The sequence below is a fragment of the Microcaecilia unicolor genome, chromosome 4 (genome assembly GCF_901765095.1).
Source record: "Microcaecilia unicolor chromosome 4, aMicUni1.1, whole genome shotgun sequence".
NCBI lineage: Eukaryota > Metazoa > Chordata > Amphibia > Gymnophiona > Siphonopidae > Microcaecilia > Microcaecilia unicolor.
Genome location: NC_044034.1, coordinates 4,420,142 through 4,436,971, shown reverse-complemented (window position 1 = coordinate 4,436,971; position 16,830 = coordinate 4,420,142). Strand labels below are relative to the sequence as shown.

The 16,830-nt window shown below is 43.5% G+C and overlaps 2 protein-coding genes across 2 annotated transcripts in view; both read right to left on the bottom strand.

Moving 5' to 3' along the window:
- LOC115468254 (E3 ubiquitin-protein ligase TRIM39-like) overlaps nt 1–16,830 on the bottom strand; it is an 872,633-nt gene that overhangs the window by 416,966 nt on the left and 438,837 nt on the right. The gene's annotated exons all lie outside the window — the stretch shown is intronic.
- LOC115468182 (E3 ubiquitin-protein ligase TRIM39-like) overlaps nt 994–16,830 on the bottom strand; it is a 28,526-nt gene continuing 12,689 nt past the window's right edge. The window contains exons 3-4 of the mRNA XM_030199720.1: nt 13,267–13,497; nt 994–1,068 (exon numbers count right to left, since the gene is read on the bottom strand). Coding sequence (XP_030055580.1) covers nt 994–1,068; nt 13,267–13,497 — 306 coding nt within the window. The remainder of the gene's footprint in view (nt 1,069–13,266; nt 13,498–16,830) is intronic.

Below are 16,830 nucleotides of genomic sequence, written 5' to 3'. Positions count from 1 at the left end.
GGTAACAGCAGTTAGTGTATCTGGGTTTCAAAAAAAAATTCGACAAATTCCTGGAAGATAAGTCCATAGTTAGCTATTGAGACAGACATGGGAAGCAACTGCTTAACCTGGGATTTATAGTATGGATGTTGCCACGATTTGGGTTTCTGCCAGTACTTGTGACCTGGCTTGGCCACTTTTGGAAAACAGGAAACTGGGATAGATGTACCATTGGTCTGACCAGAATGGCTACTCTTATGTTCTTATGACAAAGCAAATTAAAAAGCGATCAATTCCTCACCTTCAAATTTTGTAATCCATTTCTTCAGTTGCTGAGGGAAGCTCAATTGGAAACCCAGTTTCAGATCAGTAGAAACATCCTCTGGTACTGGAACTTCATTTTCGGGCACCTATGGGTTAGAGAGTCACTGGGATTATTCTGGGAGATTTTCACACCCAGGGGACAGAGATGTGAACAGTGGAAGGAATTAAGATTATCATGAGCAATCAGTATTCTAGCAATCAATATTCTGTGATTATGGGACTCATTTTTGAAACAGGAAACATTCAAAAATGGCACAAAGTGGCATTTGGACATTTTACTCTGATACACGACAGCGTCAGAGCAGAGACTTTCACCAGCACCTCCTTCTGCACTAGGGTTTGAGGGGCAGCACAACTGACGGGGTAGAGGTGGAAAGAAGATTCCATAGGGTGGAGTTTGGTGGGGAAGGAAGAGAGGATTCTGGGAGAGCCAAATAGGTGAGGACAGAAGAGAGGAGATATCAGGGAGGTTGGTGGGAGAGACGTTCTGGCAGTACAGAGATGAAAAAGGGAGAGACAGGGGGGAAAAAGGATGGTGTCTGTAACTCTCCTCTCCTCCATCTTTTCCCCTTCATTTCCTCAGTGCTTCCGCCCTCCACACCTTAAACTCTCCCTCTCCTCACTCAATCCCACCTCCCTCTCTCCCATTCTCAATCTCAATTCTCACCAATCGATTAATTCCCTTTTTCCTCACTCCAAATCATCCATGCCACATAGAAAAGGGCAGAAAACTAACTTGTACCTGCTCAGGGCGTCCTTCACATCCTAAAGGAAATGAGAGAAAGAGAATATTCTAGTTAGATTTCACAGTTTATGAGAACACGTTATACGTTAGCATACTCTACTCACAACTCTGCTCAATCACATAACAGCTACAAAATTTTGATGCCATTTCTATGATTAGTATCCAAAATCTATAAGAAACAACCAGTCTCATTAGGGAAACAAAAATCATGTTGTCCAGTAATCAGCCTGTTTCAACCTACCATTTTTCTCCTAAGTTGTAGAGAAATTGATACTTGGGCAACTTTTCAAGTATTTAGATAAAACACAGGTCCTTCATGCCATCAATCAGACTTTTGGATGGGGCACAGTACTGAAACCTCCTTGGTGGCTCTGATCCGTGATCTGCATGTAGACATTCTCAAGGGCCTGGTTTGGGCAGAGGTGGAGTTGTGAACCATTGGGTGAAAAGGTATCAAAAGTGGGGGTAAGTGACTTATTTCTAACAGAGGGATATCAACTGTATAATCCTGCAAAATTTTAGCCTCAGGCATGGACTAACTACATCTTTAAAAAAATGAGATTCTGTAGAAATGGAAAACATCAACGTTGTGAAAAAGTTGCATAGTCCCTCTCTACTGACCTACAGTATACAAAAACTTTCGAAAATGAAAATTGCCCAATTTAATCCTCCAAACATTTATAGCCTTCATGTCAGACTGACAGTGGTCGGGACCCCCGGGCCAGTAAGGGTCATCAGGGCACCCCCAGCCACTGCTCCCACTACCTCCCTCATGCACTTCACAGCCCCCCCCCCCACCGCTGCGATTGCTGCCCCCTCCCACACACTAGAGTCCCTCACGTAGTCACCTAGATCAGATTTTAGATAGTGCTGGGGAGACCGGTTGTCTTGGCACATATGAGTACAAATGACATAGGAAAATGTGGGAGAGAGGTTCTGGAAGCCAAATTTAACCTCTTTGGTAGAAAGCTCAAGTCCAGAACCTCTAGAGTAGCATTTTCTGAAGTGCTACCCGTTCCATGCGCAGGGCCCAAGAGACAGGCAGAGCTCCAGAGTCTCAATGCGTGGATGAGACGATGGTGCAGGGAGGAGGGTTTTAGATTTGTTAGGTACTGGGCAACATTCTGGGGAAGGTGGAGCCCTATCCGATAGGATGGGCTCCAACCTTAACAGGGTGGGACCAGGCTGCTGGACATTGCCATGAAACAAAAACAAATCTTGGGAATCTCTATGGACTTGAAATTCCATGCTGTAAAGGGATAAGGATAGTGATAGGAGTGTACTACCGTCTGCCTGGCCCAGGATGAACAGCGGATGCAGAAATGTGAAAGGAAATTAGGGACGCAAACCAAACTGGGCAACACAATAATAATGGGTGATTTCAATTCCCCAATATTGACTGGGTAAATGTAACATCAGGGCATGCTAGGGAGGTAAGATTCCTTGAGGAAATCAGGGACTGTAGAGGAGCCGACCAAGAGAAGAAAAAATTCTAGACCTAGTCCTTAGTGGAGCGCATGATCTGGTGCAGGAGGTAATGATAACAGTGATCTTAATATGATCAGATTTGATATTAACTTTGGAGTAAGTATACACAGGAAATAAAAAAATACCATCCTGGAAGCCCAGGCCAAATATTTATTTATTTATTAGGATTTATTTACCGCCTTTTTGAAGGAATTCACTCAAAGCGGTGTACAGTAAGAATAGATCAAACATGAGCAGGAAACCGGCCAAAGAGTCGGTTGGGCTGCTGGACGAAAATGGTGTTAAAGGAGGACAAAGCCGTAGCAGAGAAATTAAATGAATTCTTTGCTTCGGTCTTCACCGAGGAGGATTTGGGGGGACACCGGTGCCGGAAAGAATATTTGAAGCGGGGAGTCGGAGAAACTAAACAAATTCTCTGTAACCTTGGAGGATGTAATGGGTCAGTTCAGCAAGCTGAAAAGTAGTAAATCACCGGGACCTGATGGTATTCATCCCAGAGTATTAATAGAACTAAAAAATGAACTTGCGGAGCTACTGTTAGAAATATGCAATCTGTCCCTAAAATCGAGTGTAGTACCGGAAGACTGGAGGGTAGCCAATGTTACTTCGATTTTTAAGAAGGGTTCCAGAGGAGATCCGGGAAATTATAGACCGGTGAGTCTGACGTCGGTGCCGGGCAAGATGGTGGAGGCTATTATTAAGAATAAAAATTGCAGAGCATATACAAAAACATGGACTGATGAGACAAAGTCAGCACGGATTTAGTGAAGGGAAGTCTTGCCTCACCAATCTAATGCATTTTTTTTGAGGGGTAAGCAAACATGTGGACAATGGGGAGCCGGTTGATATTGTATATCTGGATTTTCAGAAGGCGTTTGACAAAGTGCCGCACGAAAGACTCCTGAAGAAATTGCAGAGTCATGGAATCGGAGGTAGGGTATTATTATGGATTAAGAACTGGTTGAAAGATAGGAAGCAGAGAGTAGGATTGCGTGGCAAGTATTCTCAGTGGAGGAGGGTAGTTAGTGGGGTCCCGCAGGGGTCTGTGCTGGGTCTGTTGCTTTTTAATGTATTTATAAATGACCTAGAGATGGGAATAACTAGTGAGGTAATTAAATTCGCCGATGACACAAAATTATTCAGGGTCGTCAAGTCGCAGGAGGAATGTGAACGATTACAGGAGGACCTTGCGAGACTGGGAGATTGGGCGTGCAAGTGGCAGATGAAGTTCAATGTTGACAAGTGCAAAGTGATGCATGTGGGTAAGAGGAACCCGAATTATAGCTACATCTTGCAAGGTTTCAGCGTTAGGAGTTACGGATCAAGAAAGGGATCTGGGTGTCGTCGTCGATGATACGCTGAAACCTTCTGCTCAGTGTGCTGCTGCGGCTAGGAAAGCGAATAGAATGTTGGGTGTTATTAGGAAGGGTATGGAGTCCAGGTGTGCGGATGTTATAATGCCGTTGTATCGCTCCATGGTGCGACCGCACCTGGAGTATTGTGTTCAGTACTGGTCTCCGTATCTCAAAAAAGATATAGTAGAATTGGAAAAGGTACAGCAAAGGGCGACGAAAATGATAGTGGGGATGGGACGACTTTCCTATGAAGAGAGGCTGAGAAGGCTAGGGCTTTTTAGCTTGGAGAAGAGACGGCTGAGGGGAGATATGATAGAAGTGTATAAAATAATGAGTGGAATGGATCGGGTGGATGTGAAGCGACTGTTCACGCTATCCAAAAATACTAGGACTAGAGGGCATGAGTTGAAGCTACAGTGTGGTAAATTTAAAACGAATCGGAGAAAATTTTTCTTCACCCAACGTGTAATTAGACTCTGGAATTCGTTGCCGGAGAACGTGGTACGGGCGGTTAGCTTGACGGAGTTTAAAAAGGGGTTAGATAGATTCCTAAAGGACAAGTCCATAGACCGCTATTAAATGGACTTGGAAAAATTCCGCATTTTTAGGTATAACTTGTCTGGAATGTTTTTACGTTGGGGGAGCGTGCCAGGTGCCCTTGACCTGGATTGGCCACTGTCGGTGACAGGATGCTGGGCTAGATGGACCTTTGGTCTTTCCCAGTATGGCACTACTTATGTACTTATGTACTTATGAGCAATAGACAATTACAGCAGTGAAAATATTCCAAAAAAACAATACAAAGTATGGCATGGCACACTATTTACAATGTCAACACAATACGTAATAGAACATTATAATTGATAGCGAAGGGTAAAGCAAAGATGTAACATATATATATAAGTAAGAAAGTAGGAAGAGTTAGAAAGTAAGGTGATTGATTTAAAGAAAGTTGCACATGAGGTCAGAGAAATGGTTAAATATTATCTCAGCTAGGGTAGGAGTGGAGAAACATGTCCTGCTACAGTATGTGCAGCCTGAGTCAATCCTTGTGTGTGTGAGTGAGACCAACAAGTTAGTTACTTCTTCCATTAAAGGCTTGGTTGAAGAGCCAAGCTTTCACCTGCTTCCTGAAGTAGAGGTAGTCTTGTATTAAGCGGAGCCTTTCAGGCAATGCATTCCAGAGTGTGGGGGCTACTCCGGAGAAGGCTCGCTTGTGGGTATCACATCGTGTAATGTCTTTTGGAGAGAGTGTAGTTAGTGAAAGTCCTTGGGAGGACCTTAGTCCTTGGCTGTGTGTGGAGGATCATCCTATTTTTCAGGTACTCAGGGCCATTTCCTTTCAGGGCCTTGAAGATCAGACATAGAGTTTTAAATTTAGCCTTGTATTGTACTGGTAGCCAATGAAGTTTTTGGTCACGTCGCTTGCAACCTTCTATGAGCCTTGCTGCTGCATCCTGAAACAACTGGAGCTGGTGCAGGCCCTTTGTAGTCAGACCATTGTATAGTGCATTGTAGTAATCCAGTCTTGATGTTATCATGGCATGTACAACTGGGATAAGATTTACCTTCTCGATGTAAGGAGAGAGGCAGCATAGCTGTCTCAAACAGAAGCATCTCTTGCAGGTTGCTTGGATTTGGGGAATCAGAGTAAATGTCGAATCTAACTGTATTCCAAGGTTCCTGACTTGTGATTTGAGGGGGCGTTCATACTTCCCAAAAGAGATTTTGATGTCAGGTATGTATCCACTTGTGTTAAGAGACCCAGAGAAGCTCGGTTTTACTTGGGTTCAGGCAAAGTTTGTTGTGTTTAGCCCATTCTTGAATTGATGTTAGACAGGTGATCAGTTTTTTCAAGGCTGTAGGAAAGTCATGTTCAATGGGTATGAATAGCTGCATATCATCCGCATAGATGTAGAACTGAGTGTCCATTGACCGAATCAGCTCAGCTAGTGGTTTTAGATAGATATTGAACAGAATAGGTGACAGTATCGATCCTTGTGGTACCCCGCAGGTCAGTGTCCATGGTGGTGATGAGTTGCTGCCAAACATTATGGATTGTTGCCTGTCTGATAGGTAGGATCTGAACCAGGCAAGTACTGTTCAATTGATACCTGTTTCTGTCAGTCGTGATAGGGAGGATGAAGGTTAAAAAGAAAAAATCATGTTCCACAAACCTTTTCAGCTCTGCAAAGTCCCAAATTGGATTAATATAGCTTCCTTTTTCAATTCAGTTGTATTTCTTTAACAACTACAAAATCTTTGATTGACCCATGTTCAGCTGCAGTTATTAGGCGGTTGGAATCAGTGGTAGCTCCAACATTGTCCTTGATTGTGGAGAAATCGTTATCTTCTGGAGTGGTACCAGGGAAATGTAAGCTTTCTACAGTTAAACCACTATTAAAGGGTGATCATTTAGACAAATCACTGTGGTTCCCATAATATTAAAGGTAATTGAATAAATTCTTTTTCGACAATTGAAGGAATGTGTACAGTTGACTCAATGTTTGGATGATTATCAATATGGTTTTAGGGAAAGCCATATTATTGAAACTTTATTATTGTCCTCCTTAAATGTATTAAAACAAGGGATTGATGAAGGCCATACATTTTGCCTTGTCTCTTTGGATGTGTCCTCTGTGTTCAATACAGTTGATATTGATCTTTTGTTATCGAAACCTAAAGAAATCAGGATTGGAGGAGCAGTGTGGAATTGGTTTTCTTCCTTTTTGAAGGGTCGTCAGATGCAAGTCATTAGCAAGGAAGAGGTATCTAAAATGAAGCCAGTTACCAAGGGAGTGCCACAAGGCTCTGCACTTTCTGCCTTATTATTTAACATGGCTTCATTGGGTAAAATTTTCAGGAATGTAGAGTACAGGATTCATGCTGATGATGTACACTTCTTTTTTCCAGTTCAAGGAGGATACACAGAATTGATTGAACGATTTATTGAGTGATTGTATGTCTGCTGTACAGAAATGGATGGGTTTGAATAGATTAGTCTTAAATTTTGGTAAAACAGAATTGATGTTGTTTGTAGGAAAGGATGTAGCTTTTCTACAATGGCGGTCTATGCATTTGGGTGATTCTGTGTTACCAGTGCAGGAATGTATTCACATGTTGGGTATTATTTTGGATCCTTTATAGTCCATGAATGCTCAAGTATTGCAGGTAGTTTAAGTCAGCTTTTTTTCAGCTTCATTTGTTAACAAAGTTACGGCCTATGTTGCCACAGTGCGATGTTCGATCTGTGGTACAAAGTTTAGTGATATCATGTATCGATTTCTGCAATGCGTTGTATTTGGGTTTATCGAAATCAAAGATAGAAGCACTACAGGTGATACAAAATGCTTCTGCCCGATTGTTTGCAGGTGTGTCTAGGTTTGAGCATATATCTCCCATTTAACGCTCTTTGCACTGGTTGCCAATTCACGCTCGGGTACAGTATAAGATGGTACAACTGGTACACAAAGCACTGTACTCTGATTGTATTCCTCGATACCTTAATGATGTAATTCAGAAATATCGACCCGTTCAATCTTTTCGGTCTAAAAATTTGAAGTTTTTGATGAATGATAAGCTGCAAATGGTGGTATATGCCAGCACAAGGAACACTGCATTCTCAATAGCAGGTCCGCAAATCTGAAACAATTTACAAGGCTACTTGAGACTAAGTAGTAGGGCTCAATTCAGTAAGTAAGTAAGTAAGTCACTTCACTGGCTTCCGATCAGGTACTGCATACAGTTCAAGCTTCTCCTACTAACCTACAAATGCACTCGATCTGCAGCCCCTCCTTACCTCTCTACCCTCATCTCCCCTTACGTTCCTACCTGTAACCTCCGCTCTCAAGACAAATCCCTCCTCTCAGTACCCTTCTCCACCACCGCCAACTCCAGGCTCCGCCCTTTCTGCCTCGCCTCACCCCATGCTTGGAATAAACTCCCTGAGCCCATATGCCAGGCCCCCTCCCTGCCCATCTTCAAATCCTATCTCAAAGCCCACCTCTTCAATGTCACTACACCTCTATTCAGGAAATCTTGACTGCCCCAACTTGACATTTCGTCCTTTAGATTGTAAGCTCCTTCGAGCAGGGACTGTCCTTCTTTGTTAAACTGTACAGCGCTGCGTAACCATAGTAGCGTTCTAGAAATGTTAAGTAGTAGTAGTAGTAAGTAAGTAGATGAAGACATATTTGAACATGAATGGGATTGATCTTCTCTGTTACTTTTTGAATTCTGTATACTCTAGTCCCTGTTATTGTCTTTTTGTTTTTTATTATGTATGTTGATTTGTGATCCGCCTAGTTGTAGGCGGACAAGAAATTTTTAAATAAATAAATAAAAATCCAGGAGAGGAGACTACAGCAGTTCCCCTGGGGAATGCCAGAAGGATTGTGGTTTTCACAGACTTGTATTCAAAGTTGAAAAGTTCACACAGTTGGAAGTTCCCGTTTTGCATTGAGTTTGCATGAATTGCTGACTCCAGAGTGATCATTGAAATTAAAGGAGTATAACATATCAATTAAGATTGCCAATTTCACAGCCAGCCTTGTTCTCCACAGTTTAAGTAGAATTGTGTTTTGGGGTTTCCTGGGAGAGAAGAGAGTCATCCCACCTGCTAACCCTTCTTTCCCAGGTGGAGGCAGAGTGTCAGGACAGTGAGGGTCTGATGGAGACTGCTCTTGGGAGACTCCAACCGGGTCAGTCTCTGAACCCAGAAGCACCCAGGACCTGGGCATTACATAAAATTCTGGAGGCACCGCTGGGATCCTATTCGCTGCAATTTGGAAGAGTTTTTTGAGACAACACTGTTATTACAAACTATGGAAAGACAGGCCTTCAAAGACTGAACTACACTTGGTGGATTACAAATATCATATTTTTGTAGATTACTGATTCAAGCACTGCGCCCTGTAAAAGTCCGCACTAACGGACATAGTAAAGCAGGGCAAAACTGTGAACCTGGGTAAAGGGCTGCTGAGTCACCAAGGTGGATGTTCCCGTGCCAGCCAGGGAGGAGGAGGATAGAGTGCTTCAGTGATAGCATGCTGCAGATACCTGGGAGCAATCTGCCATTGGACAGCTAGGGCATGTGTCGTCATTTGTACAAGCTAAGAGGTGGGGAGCAAGCACGTGAGTGGAATGTGTGGCAATGCCCTAGAAAGCGAGTGGAGGGTCAGTGAAGCTGGGTGGAAGAGGGTGGACCAGGAAAGAAGAAGAGTGGGAATGATGGCTCACCGATTGCGACATGGTCCTGATACCGGATCAAAGTGAGATGTGGGCTCGGATACGGAGCTGGCCGGCAAGCTGAGTTGGGTCTAATAGTGTTTCATGGAAAGACCCTGAAGAGGGGATGGAGACATCGACTGAGATGGATTCTGTGGACAATGACCCGGTTCGACACTAGGCTGAAGAGGTGGCTCCTGCTTTGAGAAAAGTGGGAGACTGAGAACCCATGGGGCCCCGCGGGAAGAACTGGGGGAGTGAGGGAGAGGAAGAGACTAGCAGCAGCCTCCCCTGGCCCTCCTCATCCAAGTCAGAAAGTATCCCTGAATCCCAGTTGAGTGTTATCTGTGGCCAAAGATGGCATTGGCAGCCCTCGAGAACAGAGGTGGTCCTACCCCAACAGGGAACCATCTTAATGGGGGTGAGGGTGAAGGGTAGCCTGATGTAGACAGTGCCCAAGGATCTGGAGATGGGTTTGCCCACACCCTGCACAATGTTGGAATATATTTGTCTGGCGACAGGGGAATTGAACTTAGAGATAACTGCTCATCTAATCTTGGAGTGGGTTGTGAGTAGCCCAGAAGTGGACCAGCTCATTCAGACCCTTCGGATCCGGGCTAATATCCCTGCTGATCAGGGAAGAGCAGGGTTGCAGCCTGAGTCCCTGAAAGGAAGCTTATTGGAGGATCCAGTGCCTGTGGAGTTGAGTAACAGTGTATGGATCGAGACTGAGAGAGCAGCAGGCAAGAGACTGCCTAACATGAGCAGACTGGATCATTACTTGAAGAAACCATATGTCCCCTTATATGGTACATGCCTGGTAGATGCTCAGTGAGAAGCGTGGGCCAAGGACGAAATCTACCACCAGATGAAACCTGATCCCATGTATCCGAAGGAGAGAAGTGATCCTGCCATGCAAGGGTTTATCCTTAATCAACATAACGATTGGACTGTGGGGTGACCCATTCAGCTGCACTATGTAGACGTCATGAATTCCTACCATGGGTCTAAATATTACAGTGTCAACCTGAGCCCAAGTGGTACGGTTGAGTTGGGACTACTGAGTTGGGACTCAGGTCCAAAAGGAGGAAAAAATGATGTTAAACCACTGAACAAACTAATGCTGAGTTGTCCAATAAAGAAATATGAAAAGCCAAGTAAAATAAATACTGTAGTTGGGCAATAGGTCCTGGTTATAGAAAAGATGTTTCATATGGTTGGAAAAATGTTATATTATTGGACGTTAAATGATGGGGTGGACCCAGGTCCAAGGTATTAAGTGGGTCAAAGTTATACTGTTGGGGATAAGCATTGGAAAAATGGAAGCATATGAATATAATATGTTGCCCAATTATGATACATTGTTAAAAAAAAAAAGGTTGGAAATGGCAGAAAAGGGAAAAATGTTGATGAAAAAATAGTTGAATAAAAATAAAAGTTTATTATTATCAAGTAAAGTGTTCTCAATTGGATGGTATAATATTTAAGAGATGTTATGAGGGTATCATTTTGGACTCTGGTGGACAGAGTATGATTGAGCAGGTTACCACTCTTGACTGACCCAGAATGTTCTGACCCATGATGTCTGGGGAAAAAAAAAAACAAGAAAAGAGTAAAATGGTAACCAGAATCCAGTTTGAACAGGTTGCCACCCTGTGGTTGTCTGGGCTTCCTGTTTATATTTGAAAGAGAAACTTAGTAATATGAGCACATAGTATATTCATTATGAGGATTGACGATGTTGAAATGATGTTATGTGTTGAATAAAACTGAATGATGTTATGTGGGGTTTATGTTGCTCCAGGTAAAGGGAGAACAAAACCTAGAGAAACCCCTTAAAGGCAAGGGATTGGTGGCTGGGGGGAGAGTGTAATCCCATTAGTTTACAATTACTAGGAGAGTAAGTCCCTGTAGAGAGTCACTGGAGGGAATGACTGGGAGGTTTCTGGGTGGAAGGAAGCCCGGCCCAAGGAAATTAGTTTTGAAATAAAATGCAGAGAGAGAGTGCCCTTGTAGTGAAGAGTGATGGGGGGGGGGGGGGTTGGAAGATTAGAAGGAGATAGTGTTTGCCCTTTGGGGGGGGGGGGTTCTTTGGTTGCCTGATGATCTCCTACCACTGACCTGGAGGACAAAAGAGGAATCGCAGTTGAGAGAAGTAGACCACTAGCTGTAAAGGAGAGTTGTGGCTCACCAAGGAAGTAACTGTGAGGGAGGAGAGCTATGGGTGGACAGTGGAGAGACCTAGCCCAGGAGCATGGGATGAGAGCCAGAGATTGCCCATCCAGGATCAGGGTGGTGCCAACGGAAAGGTTCATCCTGCAGGGAGGTCAGGCCACATATGGTCTAGACCTATACAACTGGGAGGAGCACAGTCCTTCTGAATCTGATTCTAGGGGATAGGCATGGACAGAAGCATTGTAAAAAAGTGTGTATAGTCCTGCTGAAGAGCATCTGTAAATAAATCCAGGAGAGGAGATACAGGAGTTCCCTTGGGGAATACCAGAAGGATTGTGGTTTTAGAAGACTTCCATTCAAAGTTGAAAAGTTCACACAGTTGGAAGTTCCTGTTTTGCAGAGTTGAAGAATAAACAGTTGAGTTTGCATGAACTGTTGACTCCCGAGTGCCTGTTGAACTTAAAAGAGTATAATGTATCTATTAAAATTGCCAATTTCGCAGCCAGCCTTGTTCTCCACATTTCACAGTAGACTTGTTTTGGGAGGTTTGCTGGAAGAGAAGAGGATCATCCCACCTGCTAACCCTTATTTTCCCAGGTGGAGGCACCGAGCACCAGGACAGTGAGGGTCCGAAGGCCCTGAACCCAGCAGTGCCCAGGACATTTGTAACCCAATGTTTGGTACCTTTTCACTCAGTGAGCCAAATATAGATCATTAAAAACACATGACTTGTGTGTAGAACATACACAGCAATTTACACCTTCTTTAGAGCAGGAGGATTTCACCATTTAAGCCCCATTAAATTATTTTAAAAGCTCTATTTCATCTGTCACAGTCCCAGGCTTTAAACAAACAGTCACAGACTCTGGAACAACGTGAGCCCTTGGCCTACTGTCGACGAGCGGCAGAAGGAGGCAAAACCCCTCAACTAGGACTGGACTGACAAGCTTGGATTGGCTGGAACCGGATGTTGGAACGGGCTTGGCTTGGCCGGACTGGAACCGGATTCTGGAACGGACTTGGCTTGGCCGGACTGGAACCGGATTCTGGAACAAACTTGGTGGGAACAGGATTCAGGATACTGGAACAGGATTCAGGATTCTCAAACAGGCTAGGCTGCAATGGAAGCTGAAAGCAAACAGGGAAGACACAAGAAGGAAGGGAACTGGAGCTGAAGACAAACATGGCAGACACAAGCAGGATACAAAGCTGACCCACACAGACAAACAACAGAACTATGGCGGAAGGCTGAACCTAGCACACAAACAGATTGAGAAGAACAGAAGCAGAAGTGCACACAGGCACCCTAAACAAGGAATCAAAACAGAAGTGCCCACGGGCACACAGGCTATGACTAAAGCAACAAGAAATCAAGACAGAAGTGCCCACAGGCACACAGACTATGAACAAGGCAACAAGAAATCAAGACAGAAGTGCCCACAGGCACACAGACTATGAACAAGGCAACAAGAAATCAAAACAGAAGTGCCCACAGGCACACAGACTATGAACAAGGCAGAAGTGCCACACTGCACACAAACTAACCTGGAGACCTTTGGCATTGCAAAGGCCCTGAATGAAAGTCCACCACTTCCTTATAAAGGCCCTCACTAATGATGTCACAACTACAGGACAGAGGCAGGAAATACACTGAACACCAAAGTGAGGCTTGAAACACACAGGAAGTGGAAAACACTACAGGACAGAGGCAGGAAATACACTGAACAACAAAGTGAGGCTTGGAACACACAGCAAGTGGGAAAGAACAGACAGGAGCCAGCTAAAAAGATGACCATCTGGAAATAAGGTTAGTCAAAGAGGGGTCACGGCCACAATCGTGACACTCTGATGTGGTAAGTGCAGCTTTGAAAAATCAGCCCTCATTATTTTAAGATATTTTGATCTATAACTTGAATTCCCTGATTCCTCCTGGCAAATCTGTATCTTCCTTAGAAATATATTTGCTAATCTCACCTTCAGTAACTCGTTGGCTGGCTGCTGACTCTTCTCCTCTATTTCGGAGATCAGCTGCATGAGGGAGGAACTTTGCTTTTCTAGCTGGGTCACATTTTCCGTGATTATCTGGAGAATCTTCTTCTCTTCCTCCTCCAGTCTCGAGAGAAGGATCTGCTTCTTCTTATTCAGAAACTGGTGCAACTCTTCAAACTCGGACTCAACTATTTGTCTTTTCCTCTCTGTGTCACTCTGGATTAAACATGGAGAGAGAATTCTCAGTAACACTAGAGTGATTTTGTTGAACAGAGCTCTGGATTCAGGTCTTTCAATGAACAAGAAATCTCTTTTGTTGTCAACAGGGCCAGTACAAGTGTACTGAGCACCCTGTAATAATTGAGACATGTACCGTCTCCCACCCAAACCCATATTCCAGAGTTCCAGTGTCTCCATTACCCTCTTATAAATGGTGGCTCTGGTACCGCACTTCCTCATTTAACAGTGATGACTCCAGAATAGCCTTCATCCTCTCACCACCCACTCTTTTCCCAGCCTTCCTCTCTCACCATACTCAGAAGCATATCCCCCTTTCACAATCTCCTTCATCCCCTGCCCAGCAACTCCCTCTGCCTCTCTCCCCATGTGCAATGTACCCATCCCAGTACCACTGTTGTCCCCATATTGTTTCTAAGTGAGCAGAAGAGACGTCTCCCTCCTTTGCTATTCTTACCCCTTACCAAAAGCAGCCTCCATTTTTGAATTCTAGTCACCATTTTTGACTCCTATCAATTATACCCTCTCAAAATGTAATAGCTCCAAGATAAAAAGGAAGTAATAAGCCTCAGAATACGTTCCATATACCAAAAAAGGAATTTTTATCTATATCATGTGTGTCTGGGTGTCAACACTTATCTTAGTGGTGCAGATGCATCAAACGAACTTCCGACAGTGGCCAGTGTTTTGATAGACTCCGTCAGGGAAGAGTCTTGAAACAGACACTGAAAAATACTTCATTATGACTCAGTGTTGAAAGACTATTTACATTTTGAGTGTTTATAACTGATTTGATATCGTTGAGATCCTAACTCAACTCTTTTTAGTTTATTTATTACCATTTATTTTGTCTCTGCCACCCTCACTGTGAAAAAGTACTTCCTGATGTTGCTCCTAAGTTGAACACACTGTAACCTCAATTCATTTACTCTAGTTCTGATGAACTAAATAAGTTTACCTTAGAGGAAAGGAGGGAGAGAGGAGATATAATACAGACATTTTAATACTTGAAAGATATTAATATACAAACAAATCTTTTCCAGAGACGGAGAAGTGGTAGACCCTTACCCACATCCTTATCACCTCTCGCCTAGACTACTGCAATTTGCTTCTCGCTGGTCTCCCGCTCAGCCATCTATCTCCTGTTCAATCTGTCCAAAACTCTGCTGCGCGTCTTATATTCCGCCAGAGTCGCTATACTCACGTTAGCCCTCTCCTGACCATTACAAACTGACCCTAACTCTAAAATGGTGGAAGAAGGGCTCAAACAGTACACCAGAACATACTACTTACACTACAAGAGGGCAAATCGATCCACAAATATTCTGGCAACAAATATATGACAACGAATGGACAACATGCACTGATTCCATACTTTATCTCAACCACTGGGATGGCAGATGCAACAGCGTACTAAACAAAATAGCACCCTTAAAAACAAAAATATCAAAAAGACAAAACACTATACCTTAGTTCAATGACGAACAAAAAAAAACTCAAAACCCAATCTAGAAAACTTGAACGAGTATGGAGAAAGACAAAAGATAAACACACACTCAATGCATGGAAACAAATACATAGAAAATACAAATACGCAATAAAACAAACCAAAAGGTCCTACTACAAAACCAAATAAGGACCGGACTACAAAGATATGAAGAAACTATTCCAACTCGTAAATAAGTTACTAGACGCCACCCCTATCACCACAACCAACACAGACATCCCTCCCGCAGACAAACTTGCTAACTACTTTATCGAAAAAATAATAAAACTACGCAGCACACCTCCTCATCACAATACCGACATCAAAATCTTCTTCTACGATCTGGACCCATCCTCCGAAGGATACCCAGCTGACTACATTTGGACATTTAATCTCCTCAGCACCGAATCAGTTACACAAGCGACTCACAGGATCGCCAAGACCCACTGCAAACTGGATACATGTCCCAGTCATCTACTCAAGTCTGCCCCAGACCGCTTCATAGCAGACCTTACATCCCATCTAAACTTCATGTTACAGCAAGGTCTCTTCCCTGAGGAACATGGTAACATCCTACTCACCCCAATACCAAAAGACGCCAAGAAAAGCACAAACGATATCACCAATTACCGCCCAGTTGCGGCTATCCCATTAGTAGTAAAAATGATGGCGAGCTTCATGACTAAACAGCTTACGGAATACCTGGACAAGTTCTCAATACTACATAATTCACAATCAGGATTCCGATCCCACCATAGCACTGTCCTAGTCACCCTCCTGGCCAAATTCAAGCAGGAGATTGCCATAGGCAAAAGCATACTCCTCCTCCAGTTCGACATGTCGAACACATTCGACATGGTAAACCACAGCATACTACTAAGAATACTAGGCCACTTCGGGATTGAAGGAAACGTACTTAACTGGATCAAAGGCTTTCTAACCACCAGAACTTATTAAGTAAAATCAAAGTCAAACATATCACCACCTTGGAAAGCAGTCTGTGGAGTACCTCACGGATCATCATTATCACCAATACTCTTCAACATGATGATGATTCCACTGGCACAGTCTTTATCCAACCGAGGCCTTAACCCATTCATTTATGCAGATGATGTTACAATATACATCCCCTTCAGACATGATCTGACAGAAATAACCAACAAAATCAATGATAGTCTGAACATCATGGACTCCTGAGCAAACTCATTCCAACTTAAACTGAATACCAAAAAAACACATTGCCTCATCCTCTCCTCTCCATATAACACATACAAACCCGCAACCATAAATACTCCAGGACACACCGTCCCTACCTCAGACAGTTTGAAAATACTCGGTGTCACACTCGATCGCAACCTTACCCTCGAGAGCCAAGTAAACTCAGTAACAAAGAAAATGTTCTATTCAATGTGGAAGCTCAAATGATTAAAACCTTTCTTCCCAAGAGCAACTTTTCGATACCTAATACAATCAATGGTCCTAAGCCATGCAGATTATTGCAATGAAATCTACGCGGGCTGCAAAGAACAACTCGTAAAAAAAAACTCCAGACCGCCCAAAATACAGCAGTCAGACTGATATTCAGCAAAGCACGCCTCGAAAGTGCCAACCCCCTCCGAGAAAAGTTGCATTGGCTCCCAATCAAAGAACGGATCATCGTCAAAATCTGCACCTTAGTCCACAAAATCATATACGGCGTAGTCCCAGAATACATGACAGAAAGACTTACCAATAAGAAACAAAGAGGGGCATAATCGAACGAAAACGTCTATCTCCATGGGCGTTTATCTCTGAGAACGGGTCCGTGAAGGGGCGGACCAAACCGT